Source organism: Lemur catta, chromosome 20 (genome assembly GCF_020740605.2).
Source record: "Lemur catta isolate mLemCat1 chromosome 20, mLemCat1.pri, whole genome shotgun sequence".
Classification (NCBI taxonomy): domain Eukaryota; kingdom Metazoa; phylum Chordata; class Mammalia; order Primates; family Lemuridae; genus Lemur; species Lemur catta.
In genome coordinates this window covers 22,517,620-22,533,343 of record NC_059147.1, presented here as the reverse complement: position 1 = coordinate 22,533,343, position 15,724 = coordinate 22,517,620, and the positions used below count along the sequence as shown (strand labels likewise).

At 54.4% G+C, this 15,724-nt stretch overlaps 1 protein-coding gene across 1 annotated transcript in view; it reads left to right on the top strand.

Annotated features, from left to right (window-relative positions):
• Nucleotides 1–9,815, top strand: part of CDH3 (cadherin 3) — a 37,099-nt gene extending 27,284 nt beyond the window's left edge. Inside the window, exons 11-16 of the mRNA XM_045533399.1 lie at nucleotides 549–694; nucleotides 1,363–1,587; nucleotides 4,328–4,534; nucleotides 7,085–7,215; nucleotides 7,592–7,738; nucleotides 8,987–9,815. Of these exons, the coding sequence (XP_045389355.1) occupies nucleotides 549–694; nucleotides 1,363–1,587; nucleotides 4,328–4,534; nucleotides 7,085–7,215; nucleotides 7,592–7,738; nucleotides 8,987–9,196 (1,066 nt within the window). The 3' untranslated portion in view covers nucleotides 9,197–9,815. The remainder of the gene's footprint in view (nucleotides 1–548; nucleotides 695–1,362; nucleotides 1,588–4,327; nucleotides 4,535–7,084; nucleotides 7,216–7,591; nucleotides 7,739–8,986) is intronic.
• The last annotated feature ends 5,909 nt before the right edge of the window (nucleotides 9,816–15,724 follow it).

Here is a 15,724-nt window from a genome sequence, read left to right as displayed (position 1 = left end):
CTACTCGGGAGGCTGAGGCAGGAGGATCTCTCGAGCCCAGGAGTTTGAGGTTGCTGTGAGCTAGGCTGACGCCACGGCACTCTAGCCTGGGTAACAGAGTGAGACTCTGTCTCAAAAAAAAAAAAATTTTTTTTTTTTGTAGAGACAAGATCTTGCTATGTTGCCCAGGCTGGTCTCAACTCCTGCCCTCAAGTGATCCTCTCACCTCAGCCTCCCAAAGTGCTGGGATTATAGTCGTGAGCCACCTTGCCTGGCTGATGGTTAAATATTTTGAACGTCACCCCTGCATAGGACCTCTTTTTCCTACCCTCTTTGAGGCTGAAGACTCTAAGTAGGGGCTCAGGGAGTAGGTATTTCCTCCCTCTCACTTATCCCTGCCGGGCCCCCACCTGCTGCGTCAGGCTCCTGTCACAGGTGAGATGCAGTTTCCACGTGACTCTGCTCAGGAGCCCAGAGTCCATCTGCCAGTTGGTATGAGGAGGCCTTGAATGATGCCACCAGAATTCTAAGTATTCTGGGTGTGACTCTTCTCACCTTGTCCTCTCCAGCTACCATATCCTGAGAGACCCAGCCGGGTGGCTGGCCATGGACCCAGACAGCGGGCAGGTCACTGCTGCGGGCACCTTAGACCGCGAGGATGAGCAGTTTGTGAGGAACAACATCTACGAAGTCATCGTCTTGGCCACGGACAATGGTGAGAGCTTCCTCCCCGCCCTTTCACAAAGGCCACTTTTGGTTCCCAGGTCACATGACACAGCACGTCCCCTCCACCGGCAGACTGTGTCAGGGAGGTGTGTCTGCAGACCAGCCCAGAGGGTGAAAGGGGTCTTTCAGAGGAGTCTTTGAAAGACCAGTCCTCGGATTACTGGCCGTGATTCCAGTTTCCTTAAAACCCAAGATTTCGGAGATGTTCTGAAGAGTCCCCTTAGCCTGAGTTTTTGGTTCACTGCGCCCTGAATCGACTGTGAGCTTCCCCTTGTGATTGACAGATAGGGGCTGCCTAGAAAGTGCTGGGAGTGATTAGTGACGTCACACCGTGGTGGATGGGGTGGTTTTGCTTGAGAGGTGGTAAAACAACTGCAGGCAGGTGAGCTGTCACGGCGGGAGCGCAGGGACTGTGGTGGCTGTCAGGAGGAATGGCTGCGACTGTGCTGTGGTCAGTTAGGAATGAGAACGATGGCTTGACTGGCAAGTATGTGCTGCGTATTTAAGCCAATGCATGGAAGGTCTTGAGAGCTTAGAGGTGGGTGGTAAATAGGAGTCTCCCTGGGGCTGGTGGGGTCAGTCATGGGGAGCTTAGTGCTGATTCGTCACCTGACCAAGGGCAGGTGCTGAAAGGAGGTCGTGTGTCATTATGAACAGGGAGTCCTCCCACCACGGGCACGGGGACCCTTCTGCTAACGCTTATCGACGTCAACGACCACGGCCCAGTCCCCGAGCCCCGTCAGATCATGATCTGCAACCAAAGCCCTGTGCCCCAAGTGCTGAACATCACGGACAAGGACCTGTCCCCGCACACCTCCCCTTTCCAGGCCCAGCTCACACACGACTCGGACATCCACTGGACGGCAAAGGTCAATGAGAAAGGTAGCTAACTGCGTGGGGGCAGTGGGCAGGTGGCAGCTTTGCCGGTGGGCGTCTGCCCCATGCCAGGACCCTGCACCCGTTCCTGTCCAGCATCTTGTGGGTCACAGAAGTAACAGTCTCCTCAAGAGCCTCAACCACATGCTATGTATCAACCCAGTGTAAACCTTTGGAATTCCATAGGACCCCAAAGTGCCATTCTAGCCCAGTCACCTTTCTGTGCCGATGGAAAAACTGAAGCCCAGAAAGAGAAGGAGCTGCTCATCCCACAGCAACCTGCAAAGAGGCTACTGCCCTCTCACTCTTTCTCTCTCTCTCTGTCTCTCACACACACACATTTTACAGATGAGGAAACCATGGGTTACAGAAGTCTAAAGTCTAAATATCTGGCCAGAAGCGTTATGGCTAAGAAATGATGTCAGCAAGATTTTAATGCAGGCAGTCTGGCTTAGCATGATGCTCTACTGCCTACTATTTTTTGAACCCTGGTGGTATGCAAAATGCTTTTTCCGTTTTTCCTTGTTTAATATTTCTACCCAGCTCTGCAGTCAGTATTTTAATCCCCACTTACAGATGAGATGAGGCTTGGAGGGGTTAGATAGCACACCCAAGGGTGCAGAGTTAGGTAAGTAGTAAAAGTTGGAGCCAGGCTTTGCCTCCAGGGACCTGGCCCCGCACAGCCCTGCTCCCATCCGCCTCCTTGTCCTGCCTCTTTGCAATCCACCAGCTCAGAGCTTCCCAGCCTTCAGTGGTTCTTTTTCAGTTGTCATGAGAACTGGAGAAAGGTCTTACTGGCATTGAGTGGGTGAGGACCCAGGATGCAAGAGAAAGGTGGGTCTAGCCTCACGTGGCAATTAAGCCCTTGGAGAAGCACCGCCTTGCCCTGGTTTAAGGTGTTTCCCCATCCTTCTGGGACTGGGGTCCCCCAGAAGGGAAATGGGGCATCAGTACATTCAGATTCCTTCCAAAGAAACCAAATGCCCAGTTTCTGTCATTGCTGCGGAGGCCAGCCCAGAAAGGAGCAGGAGACCCCCTTCAGACACCCACGTGGTCTCATTTCTCTGACTTTTGTGATCTGGGCGTATCTGTCCAGCACCTTTCCCTTGAGGAGCCCAGGTTGGTCTCCTGTCACCCCCTTGTGGCCTACAAGCCACTTTTTTCCTCCCTGAACATACCTTGTGAGAACTTGAACTCTGGGGCCAGATTGCCTCCGTTTAAGACCTGACTCCTCCATGTACTAGCTTCGTGACTGTGGGCAAGTTACTGACCCTCACTGTGCCTCAGTTTCCTTATCTGTAGGATGGGGTCAATACTTGTACCTACTTCCATGGCATTATGGTGAAGATAAATACGTGAATACACAAAAAGCATCTTGTCTGGTGTGTCATTGCTCAGGAGATAGAGCAGCCAGCGTCCACACCATTACTCCAGCAACAGCCGCAGACCTGGCTCTGTCCGAGCGTGAGCATCGTGGCCAAATCCCAGTGTTATCAATGTCTGATAATAGTATCGATACCTGGTTCGTGGTTTTAATTTCATTTTTCTATTTGCCCTGGTCCTGCTGTCAGGGAAATTAATCCAGGCCCTTTGTGACCTCAGGCTAGTTACCTGACTCCCCGAGCCTCAACTTCTGCATTTGTAAAATGAGGATAATAGCAGTACCTGCCTCTTAGAGCTGTGGCCAGGATTAGGGCCTGGCAGAGAAGCCAGCCCTGTGGCACGGTAGGGATGTTTTGGTGACGCGCCCTGTGTTGGCCTCGGTCGTGGTAGACTGAACACTCAGTCCACAGAACCGCCCCTGCCTGCCAGTGCCGAGTGGGAATGGAGTCAGTTCTGCCTCTGGCCTCTTTACTAAGAGCAGCCAGTGAGGGTGCGGACCGTTTTAACTGAAAATGACCTGAGCTCAGTGCTGAAGTTGGCGGGCAAGCCTGGGGCGGGCGGGTTAGAAACTCAGGGGTTGTTTTTGGTTGCCCTGGTGACTGCACTACTGGCACACAGACGTGTGACCCTGCAACGTGGAGGGAAAATCTTGTGTGATGAGAAATGTCCCACCCAGGCTAACAGCTCCCCTCTTAAGAAAGGTCTACAATGAGGGCCTTTCTGCAAAGAGGCCCCGACCCTATATCCCTCTCCTGCAGACTCAGCCCTGTCCCCACTCTGGGGTCACCACAGTCTCCCCAGAGGTGCTGGCTGTGCAGGCTGCACCGGGCCCTGCTTCTGCTGTGGTTACCCTGCTGCCCCCGGGCCTGTGAAGGCCAGTTAGCCCGATGCCTGTTGCAGCCTCGTTTCTGGCATCCCTGACCTTGTGTGCAGTCACTAGAGCGGTGACAACGCAGGTTGCCATCCTGTCTGCTCTGTTTAACTCCGCCACCCACGAGGCCAAGTCATGTGCATTTGGATTTGTTAATAACTGAGTGCTCACTTGGAAATATAGGTGTTTCATATATTGAAATTCAGTCATATAGCTGAGGTGTAAATATTTATATTTATTATTGTAAGAGCACAAATAATTGATTTCTCTTTCCTAATAATTCTTTCCATGATGGTGAATTTTGCTTTAGCCAAATATCAATTTGTACCACTTGGCCAAAGTGTGCTTTTGGAACCTCTCTCGCTGTTGCCCCACACAAAGCCTGTGTCCTCAATGCCCCACACAAAGCCTGTGTCCTCAAGCCTTTGTCACAGCGTACTCAGTTCCCTCCGCTGAGTATCCCGTGGCTGATACGTGATCTGTCCACTCCAGGTGACACGGTGGCTTTATCCCTGAAGAAGTTCCTGAAGCAAGACACATATGACGTGCACCTGTCTCTGTCTGACCATGGCAACAAGGAGCAGGTGACAGTGATCAGCGCCACCGTGTGTGACTGCCACGGCCACGTGGACACCTGCTCCATACCCTGGAAGGGGGGTTTTATCCTCCCTGTCCTCGGGGCTGTCCTGGCTCTGCTACGTGAGTACCAGGCGCCCTCCCCTGAGGACAGGGGAGTTAAAATATCTGATTCTACCCTGAACTTCTGGGACTGAGGGGCCACCAATATTGCCCATCCATTCCTTAAACTCTTAATTCTAGGAGCATTATTCTGTCAGTAGATATTTGGTAGGGTGGGGGCAGGGGTCAGTAGATACTTCTGGAGCTTCTGGAATGTGCCAGGCTTTGGGGACACAGTGGTGAGCAAACAGACTTGGCCCTGCTGTTGGGTCATCTAGAGGCCTGAGCAGCGGTTCTGAAAGACCAACTGCATTAGCACTACCAGGAATCGGTTAGAAAGGCAAATTCTCAGGCCTCACTCCAGACCTACTGATTCACAAACCTTGGGATAGAGCCCAGGAATCTGTGTTTAACAAGCCCCTGGGGTGTTCGGTACATGGTAGAGTTCGGGAACCACTGGTCTAGTTGGCAGAAGTATCTAGTTAAAAACAAATTTCTTTGCTTTAAAGGTAGAACCTATCTCAGTTGCTTTTTCCATTCTGACTTGGTCCTTGCGTGGAAGACACACATGAATCAGATATAAATACAAAAGCAAGCTTTAATCAACATACTGTGCGCCAGGCCCTGCCTCAGGCACTGGGGCGCAGCACTTAGCACGGCCGGCCCTGCCCTCGTGGGGCTCACACTCCAGTGCGGGGGGAGGGGGGGGGGGCGGGCAGCAGACAGTCTGGCAGAGGAAACGGGTGTTGCCATGGAGAACAGGAAAGCAGGGGGGCAGGGATGGAGTGGTCGGTGAGGTAGGGGTCTGGGCAGGACAGGCCTTGTTGAGAGGGAATGTTCAGGTGAAGACCTGGGGTGGATGAGGAAGCAAGTTGTGCAGGGATCCAGGCAGCAAGTTCAGGAGCCCTGAGGCAGCTCTGTGCTTGGCGCGAGGGAGCAGCAATGGCTGGAGCGGGAAAAGCAAGAGGGAAAGGAGTAGGAAATGAGGTGAGAGACGCAATGGGCACGGCTGGTCACCACATTGGGCCTTGTGAGCCATTGTAAGGACTCTGGGTGAAACAGGCAGCATGGGAAGGTTTTGAGCAGAAGAGCGGTGGAATTTGACTTCAATTTTGCAAGGTTCTGGCTGGGCGTGGTGGCTCATGCCTGTAATCCTAGCACTCTGGGAGGCCAAGGGGGCAGATCGTTTGAGCTTGGGAATTCAAGATCAGCCTGAGGAAGAGCGAGACCCTCTCTCTACTAAAAAAATAGAAAGAAATATCTGGACAACTAAAAATACATAGAAAAAATTAGCCGGGCATGGTGGCGCTTGCCTGTAGTCCCAGCTACTCAGGAGGCTGAGGCAGGAGGATTGCTTGAGCCCGGAAGTTTGAGGTTGCTGTGAGCTAGGCTGACGCCACAGCACTCTAGCCTGGGCAACAGAGCGAGACTTTGTCTCAAAAAAAAAAAAAAAAATTGCAAGGTTCCTGCTGAACAGACTCTGGGGTGAGGGTGGAGACGGGAGACATTTAGGAGGCTGTTGCCATGATGCAGGGGTGGGAAGGTGACCGGCAGCTCAGACCAGGACGGCAGCATTGCGGTGGCGAGAGGGGTCCTGTGTCAAGGTAGAGGCAGTTCAGGTTGATCTGTGGCATGAGGGAAAGCACCCTCTGTGACGCCAGGGCTTTTGGCCTAAGCAAGTAGAAGCGTGGAGTCTCCATCTCCCAGCTGGGGAAGGACCGTGGGAAGAGAGCTGCCAGGCCAGTCCCGGTGGAGATGGCAGCGGGCAGTTAGACGCACAGGCCTCAGGCTCAGAGGAGTAGGATTTGTCTCTGGCACTCCCCAGACCCAGTGGAGAGGAGAGGAGAGGTTACAGCCTAGCACACAGGGGTGTACATCCTGGCCTCCTAAGGAAGCCTGGCTCTGTCTCGTCTGGCCAGAGAGAGACAGTGGTTCCATCAACAGGCAAAAAAGTAACGTTGTTAAGCAGTGTGGTGCATCCTCTTGCATTGAACTGCCTTAGACACAAGGCCAGAGGGTACCCTCTTTATTTAGTACGGGGCTAACTGGGTGTAGTCACGGCAGGGAAAGCAGCCGGTCCCCTCGTGTCCAAATAGCCTGCCAGCCTTTCAGACCGTGTGTCTAGAAGCCAGTCCCTCCCTTAAAATTCCAACATAGCATTTATACCTAAGTTCAAATGACCACTCCAGATCAAAGTTGCATTATCTTGCTTAAGGGTCAGTGCCACCCATGTGGGACGACAGCATCGTAGGTGGGGTAATGAAGTCAGAATATTTCTAGGCAGATGTGATGTTGAGCTGAGACCTGAAGGGTGAGAGCCGTGTTTATGCCAGAAAGTGCCGGGCGAGGAAAGGTTCCTCAGTGGAAACCGCTAGACCTTGGGGGCTATGGGGAGGCACAGGCCGGGCCCCCTCTTCAGTCTTGAGGAGGAGTTCGGGTCTCCCAGTGCAAGCAGAGGTAGTGTTGAGCTCTGGCTACTGAGCGGAGGGGTCTGAGTTAGGTGGGGCTCCGAGGGCTTGGGGGTCTAGGCCAGCTGTGTATCGTGCTCATCGACATCCCCCCGTTCCTCAGTGCTCCTGCTGGTGCTCCTCTTGTTGGTGAGAAAGAAGCGGAAGGTGAAGGAGCCCCTTCTACTCCCAGAAGATGACACCCGTGACAACGTCTTCTACTATGGCGAGGAAGGGGGTGGCGAAGAGGACCAGGTGGGGTACTGGGGCTCTGGGGGACGGAGTGGGTGCCCACAAGGCCACTGGCAGGGATGGTTGGGTCAACCAACTAACCGCACTAGCTGTGCCGACCAGGCCCTGGCGTGGGGTCTCCATGCAGGGTCGAGCCCTGGCGCCCCCCTTCTGGCCCGTGCATTGCTAGAGTCGCCTTGGCCCTAGGCAGGTTAACCTTCAGCCTGTGCTTAATTTGGGGAGGGCAGGGAGGGTGGAAACTAGGGCTTTCGGAAACCACCGACCTCATGTCTTCTAAGACCTACTTGGGAACCAGAGCCTCCACGGGCAGGGAGTGAGGTGCGATGTAAGTGGTAGGGAGGGAATCCTCCATCCCATGCTCACCTTCCTTTCCCCAAAGGACTACGACATCACCCAGCTCCACCGGGGGCTGGAGGCCAGGCCAGAGGTGGTTCTCCGCAACGACGTGGCACCAACCTTCATCCCCACACCCATGTACCGTCCTCGGCCAGCCAACCCAGACGAAATCGGCAACTTCATCATCGAGGTGAGGCGCAGCAGGCCAGCCTCGGGCACCCCTTTATTCAAGCCTCGCACCAGTAACACAGGGAACAAGTATGGGCTTGAGACTTGCATCCGGGTTCAAATCCTGACTCCACCAACCAGCTGTGCGACCTCTGGCATATTTGAGTAACTTCTGGGGTTCTGTTTCCTCCTCCAGAAAACCCTAACTTGCAGAATGCTTAAAAAACGATTAGGACTAGTTTATTCATTTATTCAACAAAAGTAGCAGCAGTTGTTAGAATGCTCGAGCCAAACCTGGGTTTGAATTTTTACAGATCCCAGTGATTCCAGTATGGAGCGAAGCTTGGGACCTCCTGCAGGTCACCTCGGGGACTGGCTGAGCCAGCGTCTAGCACGGTGCTAGTACAGGGCTTCCCAAACCTGCCCACACATGGGAATCCCCTGGGGAGCCCCAAAACCCACTGATGCCTCTGCCTCATGCCCAGAAGTTGTCATTTAATTGCTCAGGGTGCAGCCTGGGCTTCAGAATGTTTAAAAGATTGTCCAGATAATTTAAGTTTGGGAACTACTGACCTGGCGTGTCGCATTTATTAGGTAATGACAGCTATGTTTGCCAGGCACTGTTCTAGTAGTGTTTTATGTGTGTTTGCCTATGTTCATTTATTCCTGTAAAACTATGTGAAGTATCACCATTTTACAGACAAGCAGACAGAGGCATAGAAGAGTTAAGAGACTCACCCAAGGTCTCTAGCTGTGGAATCTGAGCTCTGGCTCAGCCCGTCTGACCGCACAGCCCTTGCCCTCAGCCACTGGCCTGTTCACTGAGCACTTGCTGTGTGCTCAGGTCCCTGTGCTACGTGCCCGATGTGGATTATTTCATTTCAACCTTCAAAACCTTGAAGGAGAGGCTGAGGCGGGAGGATCGCTTGAGCTCAGGAGTTCGAGACCAGCCTGAGCAAGAGCGAGACCCCGTCTCTACTAAAAATAGAAAGAAATTATTTGGACAATTAAAAATATATATAGAAAATATTAGCCGGGCCTGGTGGCGCATGCCTGTAGTCCCAGCTACTCGGGAGGCTGAGGCAGGAGGATCACTTGAGCCCAGGAGTTTGAGGTTGCTGTGAGCTAGGCTGACGCCACGGCATTCCAGCCTGGGCAACAGAGTGAGACTCTGTCTCAAAAAACAAAAAAAAAAAACAACTTGCAGGGAGGGGAGGTGGCCTCACAGCAAGCGGCCGAGCCATGGCTCCTAACCTGTTCTGTCCCGCAGAACCTGAAGGCAGCGAACACGGACCCCACAGCGCCGCCCTACGACTCCCTGCTGGTGTTCGACTACGAGGGCAGCGGCTCCGAGGCCGCCTCGCTCAGCTCCCTCACCTCCTCGGCCTCGGACCGGGACCAGGACTACGACTACCTGAGCGAGTGGGGCAGCCGCTTCAAGAAGCTGGCGGACATGTACGGCGGCGGCGAGGACGACTAGGCCGCCGGCCCTCGGGGCAGGGGACTGAACTGCGGGCCACAGCGGCGTCTCCCAGGGCTCTCCGTCCCCTCTTGCAGCCAAGGCCCCTGGAGCTGGTCGGGAAGCGGCTTTAGCAACTTGGAAGGGAGAGGCTGTGAGTCCTGGAGGGGAGGTTTCCGGGCCTTGCAGAGGGCACCATGTGGGCAGCTTGGCGTCGGCGCTGGAGCCTCTCGGCCTCGGTCAGGGTCGCCCCAGAGGCCAATTCCAGGAGTCTCTCGTCTGCCATTAAATGCTCAGCCGCGTGGCCTGGGCTGCTCTGACCCGTGACGGCTTCGTCTCTGGAATGGACCCTTCTCCTTAGAAAGAGGCCACCTCTTAGTACAACATGAATATTTTCAATGCTGATTTCAAAGAGTTAGAGGCGGGTCCTCAGCTGTCCTGTCGGGTCCCCCGGAGGCACAGCCATTGCTCTGATTCCAGGCCCCGAGACCTCCCACTCGGATGGATCGCTGCGTTTTTATACCGACCGTGTCTAGGTTGTCCTTTATTTTTTATTTTCCCCGTCGTGTGCTATAGATGAAGGGTGATGACAATCGTGTAAATGTACCGGGACTTTTTTATTAAAGGAACTTTTCCCAGAGGTGCCAGAGGAGTGAACTCTTTTTTTTTTTTTTTTTTTAACAGAGGCTTTGTTGGCATCTAACTCACATACCGTACCATTCGGCTATTTAAAGTGTACGATTCAGTGGTTTTTAGAATTTCCCAGGTTGTGCAAAGGGAGGAGGCTCTCTTAACCCTCCTGGCCTCACCGCAGCGTCCTGTGGATGGTAGAGGAAGCACAGGATTAGCTTCCATGCCCCGGCTCATGGTGGGGCTCAGGTGGACGGGAAACCTGCCCTCCTCCCTGCAAAGTCGGAGCTGCTCCTCTGTGTGAAAGAACCATTAACCTCCTCGCCCTTGGCCTGAGCCCCACCAGAGCCCAGGTGAGGTCTCTCCCGAAACAGTGGCTGCTCCCTCCCTGCAGTGCCGTATGTGACACCTGGTCATCAAAATCAAGCAAAACAGAAAATTAGAGAACCCAACTCAGGATCTCAGTGAAATCAGGACATTGCTGACAACACGAGAGCACGAACGCAGACATCAGGATGAAGAGGCAGCAGCGCTAGAACAACTCCATTAGTGTCTGTAGGCAGGGTACGGCGGTGCAGGGCTGTAATCCCAGCACTTTGGGAGGCAGGAAGATTGCTTAAGGCCAGGAGTTCAAGACCATTTGTGTCTTTGCTAATGTGAAGTTCAAGATTTTCTTTGCAATTAATCAAAAGAAAAGAATCTGAAGTGAAGCTGAAGGAACTGCTGGCGTTGAAATAAATGTTTACTTCCCACAAGAATGACTCATTCTGCAAAGCGCTGGAGCTCCCAGACAGACCCTGCGCCCACAGCATCACTTGCTGAATCAGACACTGGGTGGGGCCCTGCGGTGCTTCAACAAGCCCTCGGGGTGGCTGTGATGCACACTCAGGTTTGCTGCCCAGGATGAGGCTGAGGGTGCCCTGAATCCTCAGACCCTGGATAGGGGAAATCAAGGGAATTAAGTAGGATGAGAAAACTCACCTGGCCTTGGTCCCCAGTGCCATCTGACCAAAGCCACCTCCCTCTACTCCCACTGAGCTGCAGCCTGGGGTTCCTGCTGCTTTCGCTGATACGGGGCTGCGGGAGGATTAGGTGTCTCTCCCAGTAGACACCTGCCGACCCTTATCTTCCTCTCCCCCCAAGAAGCCTGAATAAAACAAGGAAACCCTATCTTTGGCTGAGGCTAATAATAAAAGCAAACAGCTCCTGCTCAGATTGGCTTTCCCCTGAGATTTTTGGAGGAAAAGCAGCCTTTCCTGGCCTAGCCTGGCCTGTGTGGATGGCTCTAGACTCCCCTGGCAGTGGAATCAGTCACCAGCCTCTGAGCGGTTTGGAAAGAAGGGCCTGGGCTCTGTGCTGGGGACGATGTGAAGTCACTCTCTGGCCCTGGGCCTGCTTCTCATCTGCAAGTGGAATCTTGGGACTCTGGTCTTTGGGGCCTGTAACAAGAAGTCAAGATATTTGCAGTGAGAAGTCACCAGTGCTGACCAGTCACAGTGGCTGTGACACAAGCCATATGGCCTGCCATACTAATAAGGACCGCCTGAATGTCTGACTTGCTAACCCTTCACGTGCAGTGCTGTGTGCCTCCCTCCAATGTTTGTTGCCTTGTGCGTTACATACACATTTTGCATCATACCTTTTCATAACAGGGCATATGGGACTGCCTTATTGTCCCCGACGCATCCAGCTTGGATGTGTTGTCATTTATTTACTCTCATCATCATCCATGGACATCAGTAATTCTAGTTTTTTGCCCTTAATGTCAAGCACCCTGGAACATCCACCTTTGCAGATGCTTCAAAGCCAGTTCCCCAATCTGCTGGAGGAACTGGTCTCGGTTGAGGTCAGGGCTGCCTGGAGTGGAGGGGTCAGTTTTGGACGACTGGCTGGTCCTGAAAGGACCCCTCGAGCTCATTCTGCTGCGTGATCTTTTTTCCCAGAATTATAAAAGCCAAAGTCCCAGAACCCAAGTCCAACAGAAAAGCTAATAAAAATGGAGCTTTGGTGGAAGAAGGGGTCGGGGGCACTCAGAGACTCTCTCTAGCCTCGTCTTCCCAGTGTCTCTTTATGACCCCAAACGGCAGAGCAGCTTGAAAATTGCCCTAATCCAGCCCTGTCGTTTCACAGATGGAAAAAGACAGAGGCTGTAAAGAGGTCACTCCCTTAGTCCCCTCCAGTGGGGACAGAGATGGGCCAGCGCCCAGGCCTCACTTCACACCTTGCTTTTTCCCTTGTCACTAACCCCAAAATCCTTTTTTCCTCCCAAAGGACTGTAGATAGGACCGTCTACCCAGGTGGGCTTTGCCCAGGCCCTGAGGAAGACTAAGGGGGCTGAGTCCTTCTCATTCCTGGAAGGTAGGTAAGGAGCGGAGGCCCCAGATTCCCAGCCCCCATGCCAGGCATGGATCTCCTTGCCCACCCGAGGCCCCCAAAGGGACACAGGGAGGAGGCCCAGCCAGGGAACTGCCAGGGGGTGGCCGATCAGGGAGGGGCCCTGAGGTCAGCCAGGCAGCGAGCCTGCCATTGAAAGGGTGGGGGCAGTCACCCCGGGAAGCCCCTGTCGGAGCCCACACCCTCTGCAGTTCCAGGCTCACTGGGGAACTCCACGGGGCCAACTCCCTTCAGACTAAAGGCAGAACCTACCTCCTGCCTCCCAAAATAATCCAGCAAGGAGGCATGGGGCAGGGCACAAGTTCAAATCCTGGCGCTTCCAAGCATGAGGGCTTGGACAAGTCCCTTAAACTCTCTGTGCCTCAGTCTTCTCATCTGTGAACTATGGGAGCAAATGAGTTAGTTAATACCTGGAACGGGCTCAGAAGGATGCCTGTCTACAAGCGCTACATACATGGTATTGTTGTCATCACTGCGATTGTGGTGGCTGAGGGGCTGGCAGGGCCAGCTATTGCTCCTTTGCCTCCCTATTCACACCCTGGGTGGAGACTGTGTTCCCCAGCAGGAGGAATTCCCAGAGATTCCCAGATTTCTGGGAACATTCATGATCAGGGTGGTTGCAGTTTCCCCAAAGGCCCAGCAGAGGGCGCCGTTCACCTGAACTGCAGCCACAGCGTGTCGCGCCTCCCGGGATAGGACAGTCGCACTAGCTGCCACGTGCCCTGTAAGGAACCGCCTGGGACGCTTTGCAGAAGGTAGCGGTGGTGGTGGTGGCAGCAGTAGCAGCTGTCAAATGTTTATTGCACTGGGACTGGCCATGCCCGTCACATAGGTGGAGGCGGTCACGACCGTGGGGAGAGAGCTTTTGTGGTTCCCTTTTTACAGGGAAATTGAGAGTCAGAGAGATTAATGGCCACATACAGCCGGGAAGCAACAGAGACAGTTTTGGGATCTAGGTCTCCTTGATCCCCAAGTACGGGCTCTTTTTACTGTTAGGATAAAAACCTCCAGCTCCAGATGGGGCCGGACAGGCAGGTAGGTGGTAGGGACACCTTCAGGTGTTACTTTCAGCCCTCCCCAAGGCAGAGGTGGCCCCCGACCCTGAGCCTCTGTGGCCCAGACACAGAAAAGCCACACAGCCTTCCCAGCCACTTCTGGTCTCCTCTTAAATATGTGGCCACCACCCTGTGGCTTTTTCATTCACTCGTCGAATGACTATTTACTGAGCATGAGTTCTGTGCTAGGCACTGTTCCAGGTGCTAGGGAGACAAATGCAGAAAACAGTTAAAAATCTCAGCCCTAACATACGGGGTCTCTGGGCAAAAATATGTGTAGGGCCCACGTACTGTATGTGTCAAGGCCATAAACTGCCCATAGATACTCTATGGGCACGGTGGCTCACACCTGTAATTCCAGCACTTTGGGAGGCCGAGGTGGAAGGATCACTTGAGGTCAGGAGTTTGAGACCAGCCTGGGCTGCAGAGTGAGACCCTGCCTCAAAAAAAAAAAAAAAAAAAGGTATACTATCTCCCTTATCTGGACAAGCCCATCTTCCAGTGATCTGGAAGGCCAAGTTGAAATCTGGATTCTTAGGCACAGAGTACTGGGCCAGAGCGTGGCCACATGGGGAGCGTTAGCCCCAGCCCCGAAGCAGTGGCCAGTCCTCTACGCACCCCAAGCTCCAGCTCCACAGGAGTCCTCCCGCACATGTCAGTGTGGCCCCCAGATCACATGTCCATGTTCCCTCCACTGACCCCCAAAAACAGCCTTCCATCGACCACCCCTTGGGCCTAGCAGGGCACAGCTGGGCGGTGCTGGCTGCCCTCGGGACAGACCTGGGGAAGGCCTGGGGCCGTTGGGGCCGGGAATGGTCTAGGGGGCAGGGAGGGGGGACACGTTTCCTTAGCCCCATGGGGAGGGGCAGAGGGGTGGACAGGGGTCCTCACTGGGAGACAGACCACAAACGAGGCAAAGCAGTAAAGCAGGTGGTGAGTAGTGGGTGCGTCTATGGAGGAGAATGGGGCTGCGGTGGGGCTCAGTCCTAGTAGCCAAGGGAGGCTTTGATGAGAAGGTGGCATTTGAGCAAAGACTGGAGGATATCGGGGAGCAAGTGTCAGGTACCACACCTAGGTCCAAGGAGCAGCAAGTGCAAAGGCCTCGAGGAGGGAGCCCTCTGGCCGGGTTCCCAGGGTCCCGCAGGGAGGCCAGCGTGGCTGCAGCAGAGTGAGGGAGAGAGTGTGGTTGGGGGTGAGGTCAGATAGGTAAGGAGCGGGGGCCCAGGTGCCCAGCCCGGGCTGGAGGCCGAGTTCAGGGCAAGGCCCCGTCCGGTCCCCACAGTCCTGGGAAAAGGCCTGACTCAGCTGCATGGGGCTGGCGAAACCTGACTCTTCCTCTGCGGCATTGCAGTCACTGAGGACCCAGCGGGCCTGCCTGGGCCTGCCGCAGCGGCAGAGCTGGTGGCAGGACCGGCAAGATTCCTCTCGCGGGGGCCCCAGGACTGACCTGGGAGCCTGTCAGTGGACCCCCCAGCATGGCGGAGCAGAGCCCTGGTTAAGAGCGCAGCCCCTGGAGGTCACAGACATGGGGGGACTCACCAGCGTGACCTCTCTAAAGGGCCACAGGAGGCCCTGAGGTGTCGCAAAGGCTCTCAGCGTCCAGCGCTGACCCTGACGTGCGGTGCGGGTTCAGGAAGCGGTCACTGCCAGCGTCACTGCCGTGGCTTTCATTAGGCCCCCAGTTGGGGGGGGCAGGGGCGCCGCCCGTCCCCTCCGCTGCCCCAGCATTCCCTGTGCCCACGGCCCAGCAAGCGGCAGGGGTGTGGCGGGCCTGGAGGGAATCTGAGAGGGGCGGGTGGGTCCGGAATGCCTGGCTCCGCTCCAGCCGCGCCTGTCCCTGCTGCCTTCCAGCAACCCAGGGCCGGCGGCGGGCAGGGCAGGGCAGGCCACTGTGTGTTACCCCGGGAACCTGACGACCAAGTCACCCCTGGATGACGATGCTAACTAATCACAAGAACGAAAATTCTTAGAGCTTCTATGAATTAAGCACTTACAATATGCTACAGTTTCACTCCAAGTCAAAACCAAATTTCCTCGGGGCCTTGTGCCCTCTGGATGTGTCCTGCCCTCCTCACCTACTTCAGGTAGCACCCAAATATCAGCTGGTCAAGACGCCATCTCTGATTGCCCTCCTTAGAATTGCACCCCTGCCCCGCCACGCACCGTGCCTTATTTTTTCCACTTCTCACCACACTGTACTTTCTTTTTTTTTTTTTTTTTTTTTTTGAGACAGAGTCTTACTCTGTTGCCCGGGCTAGAGTGTCATGGCATCAGCCTAGCTCACAGCAACCTCAAACTCCTGGGCTTAAGCGATCCTACTGCCTCAGCCTCCCGAGTAGCTGGGACTACAGGCATGCGCCACCATGCCCGGCTCATTTTTTTCTATATATATTTTTAGATGTCCATATAATTTGTTTCTATTTTTAGTAGAGACAGGGTCTTGCTCTTGCTCAGGCTGGTCTCGAACACC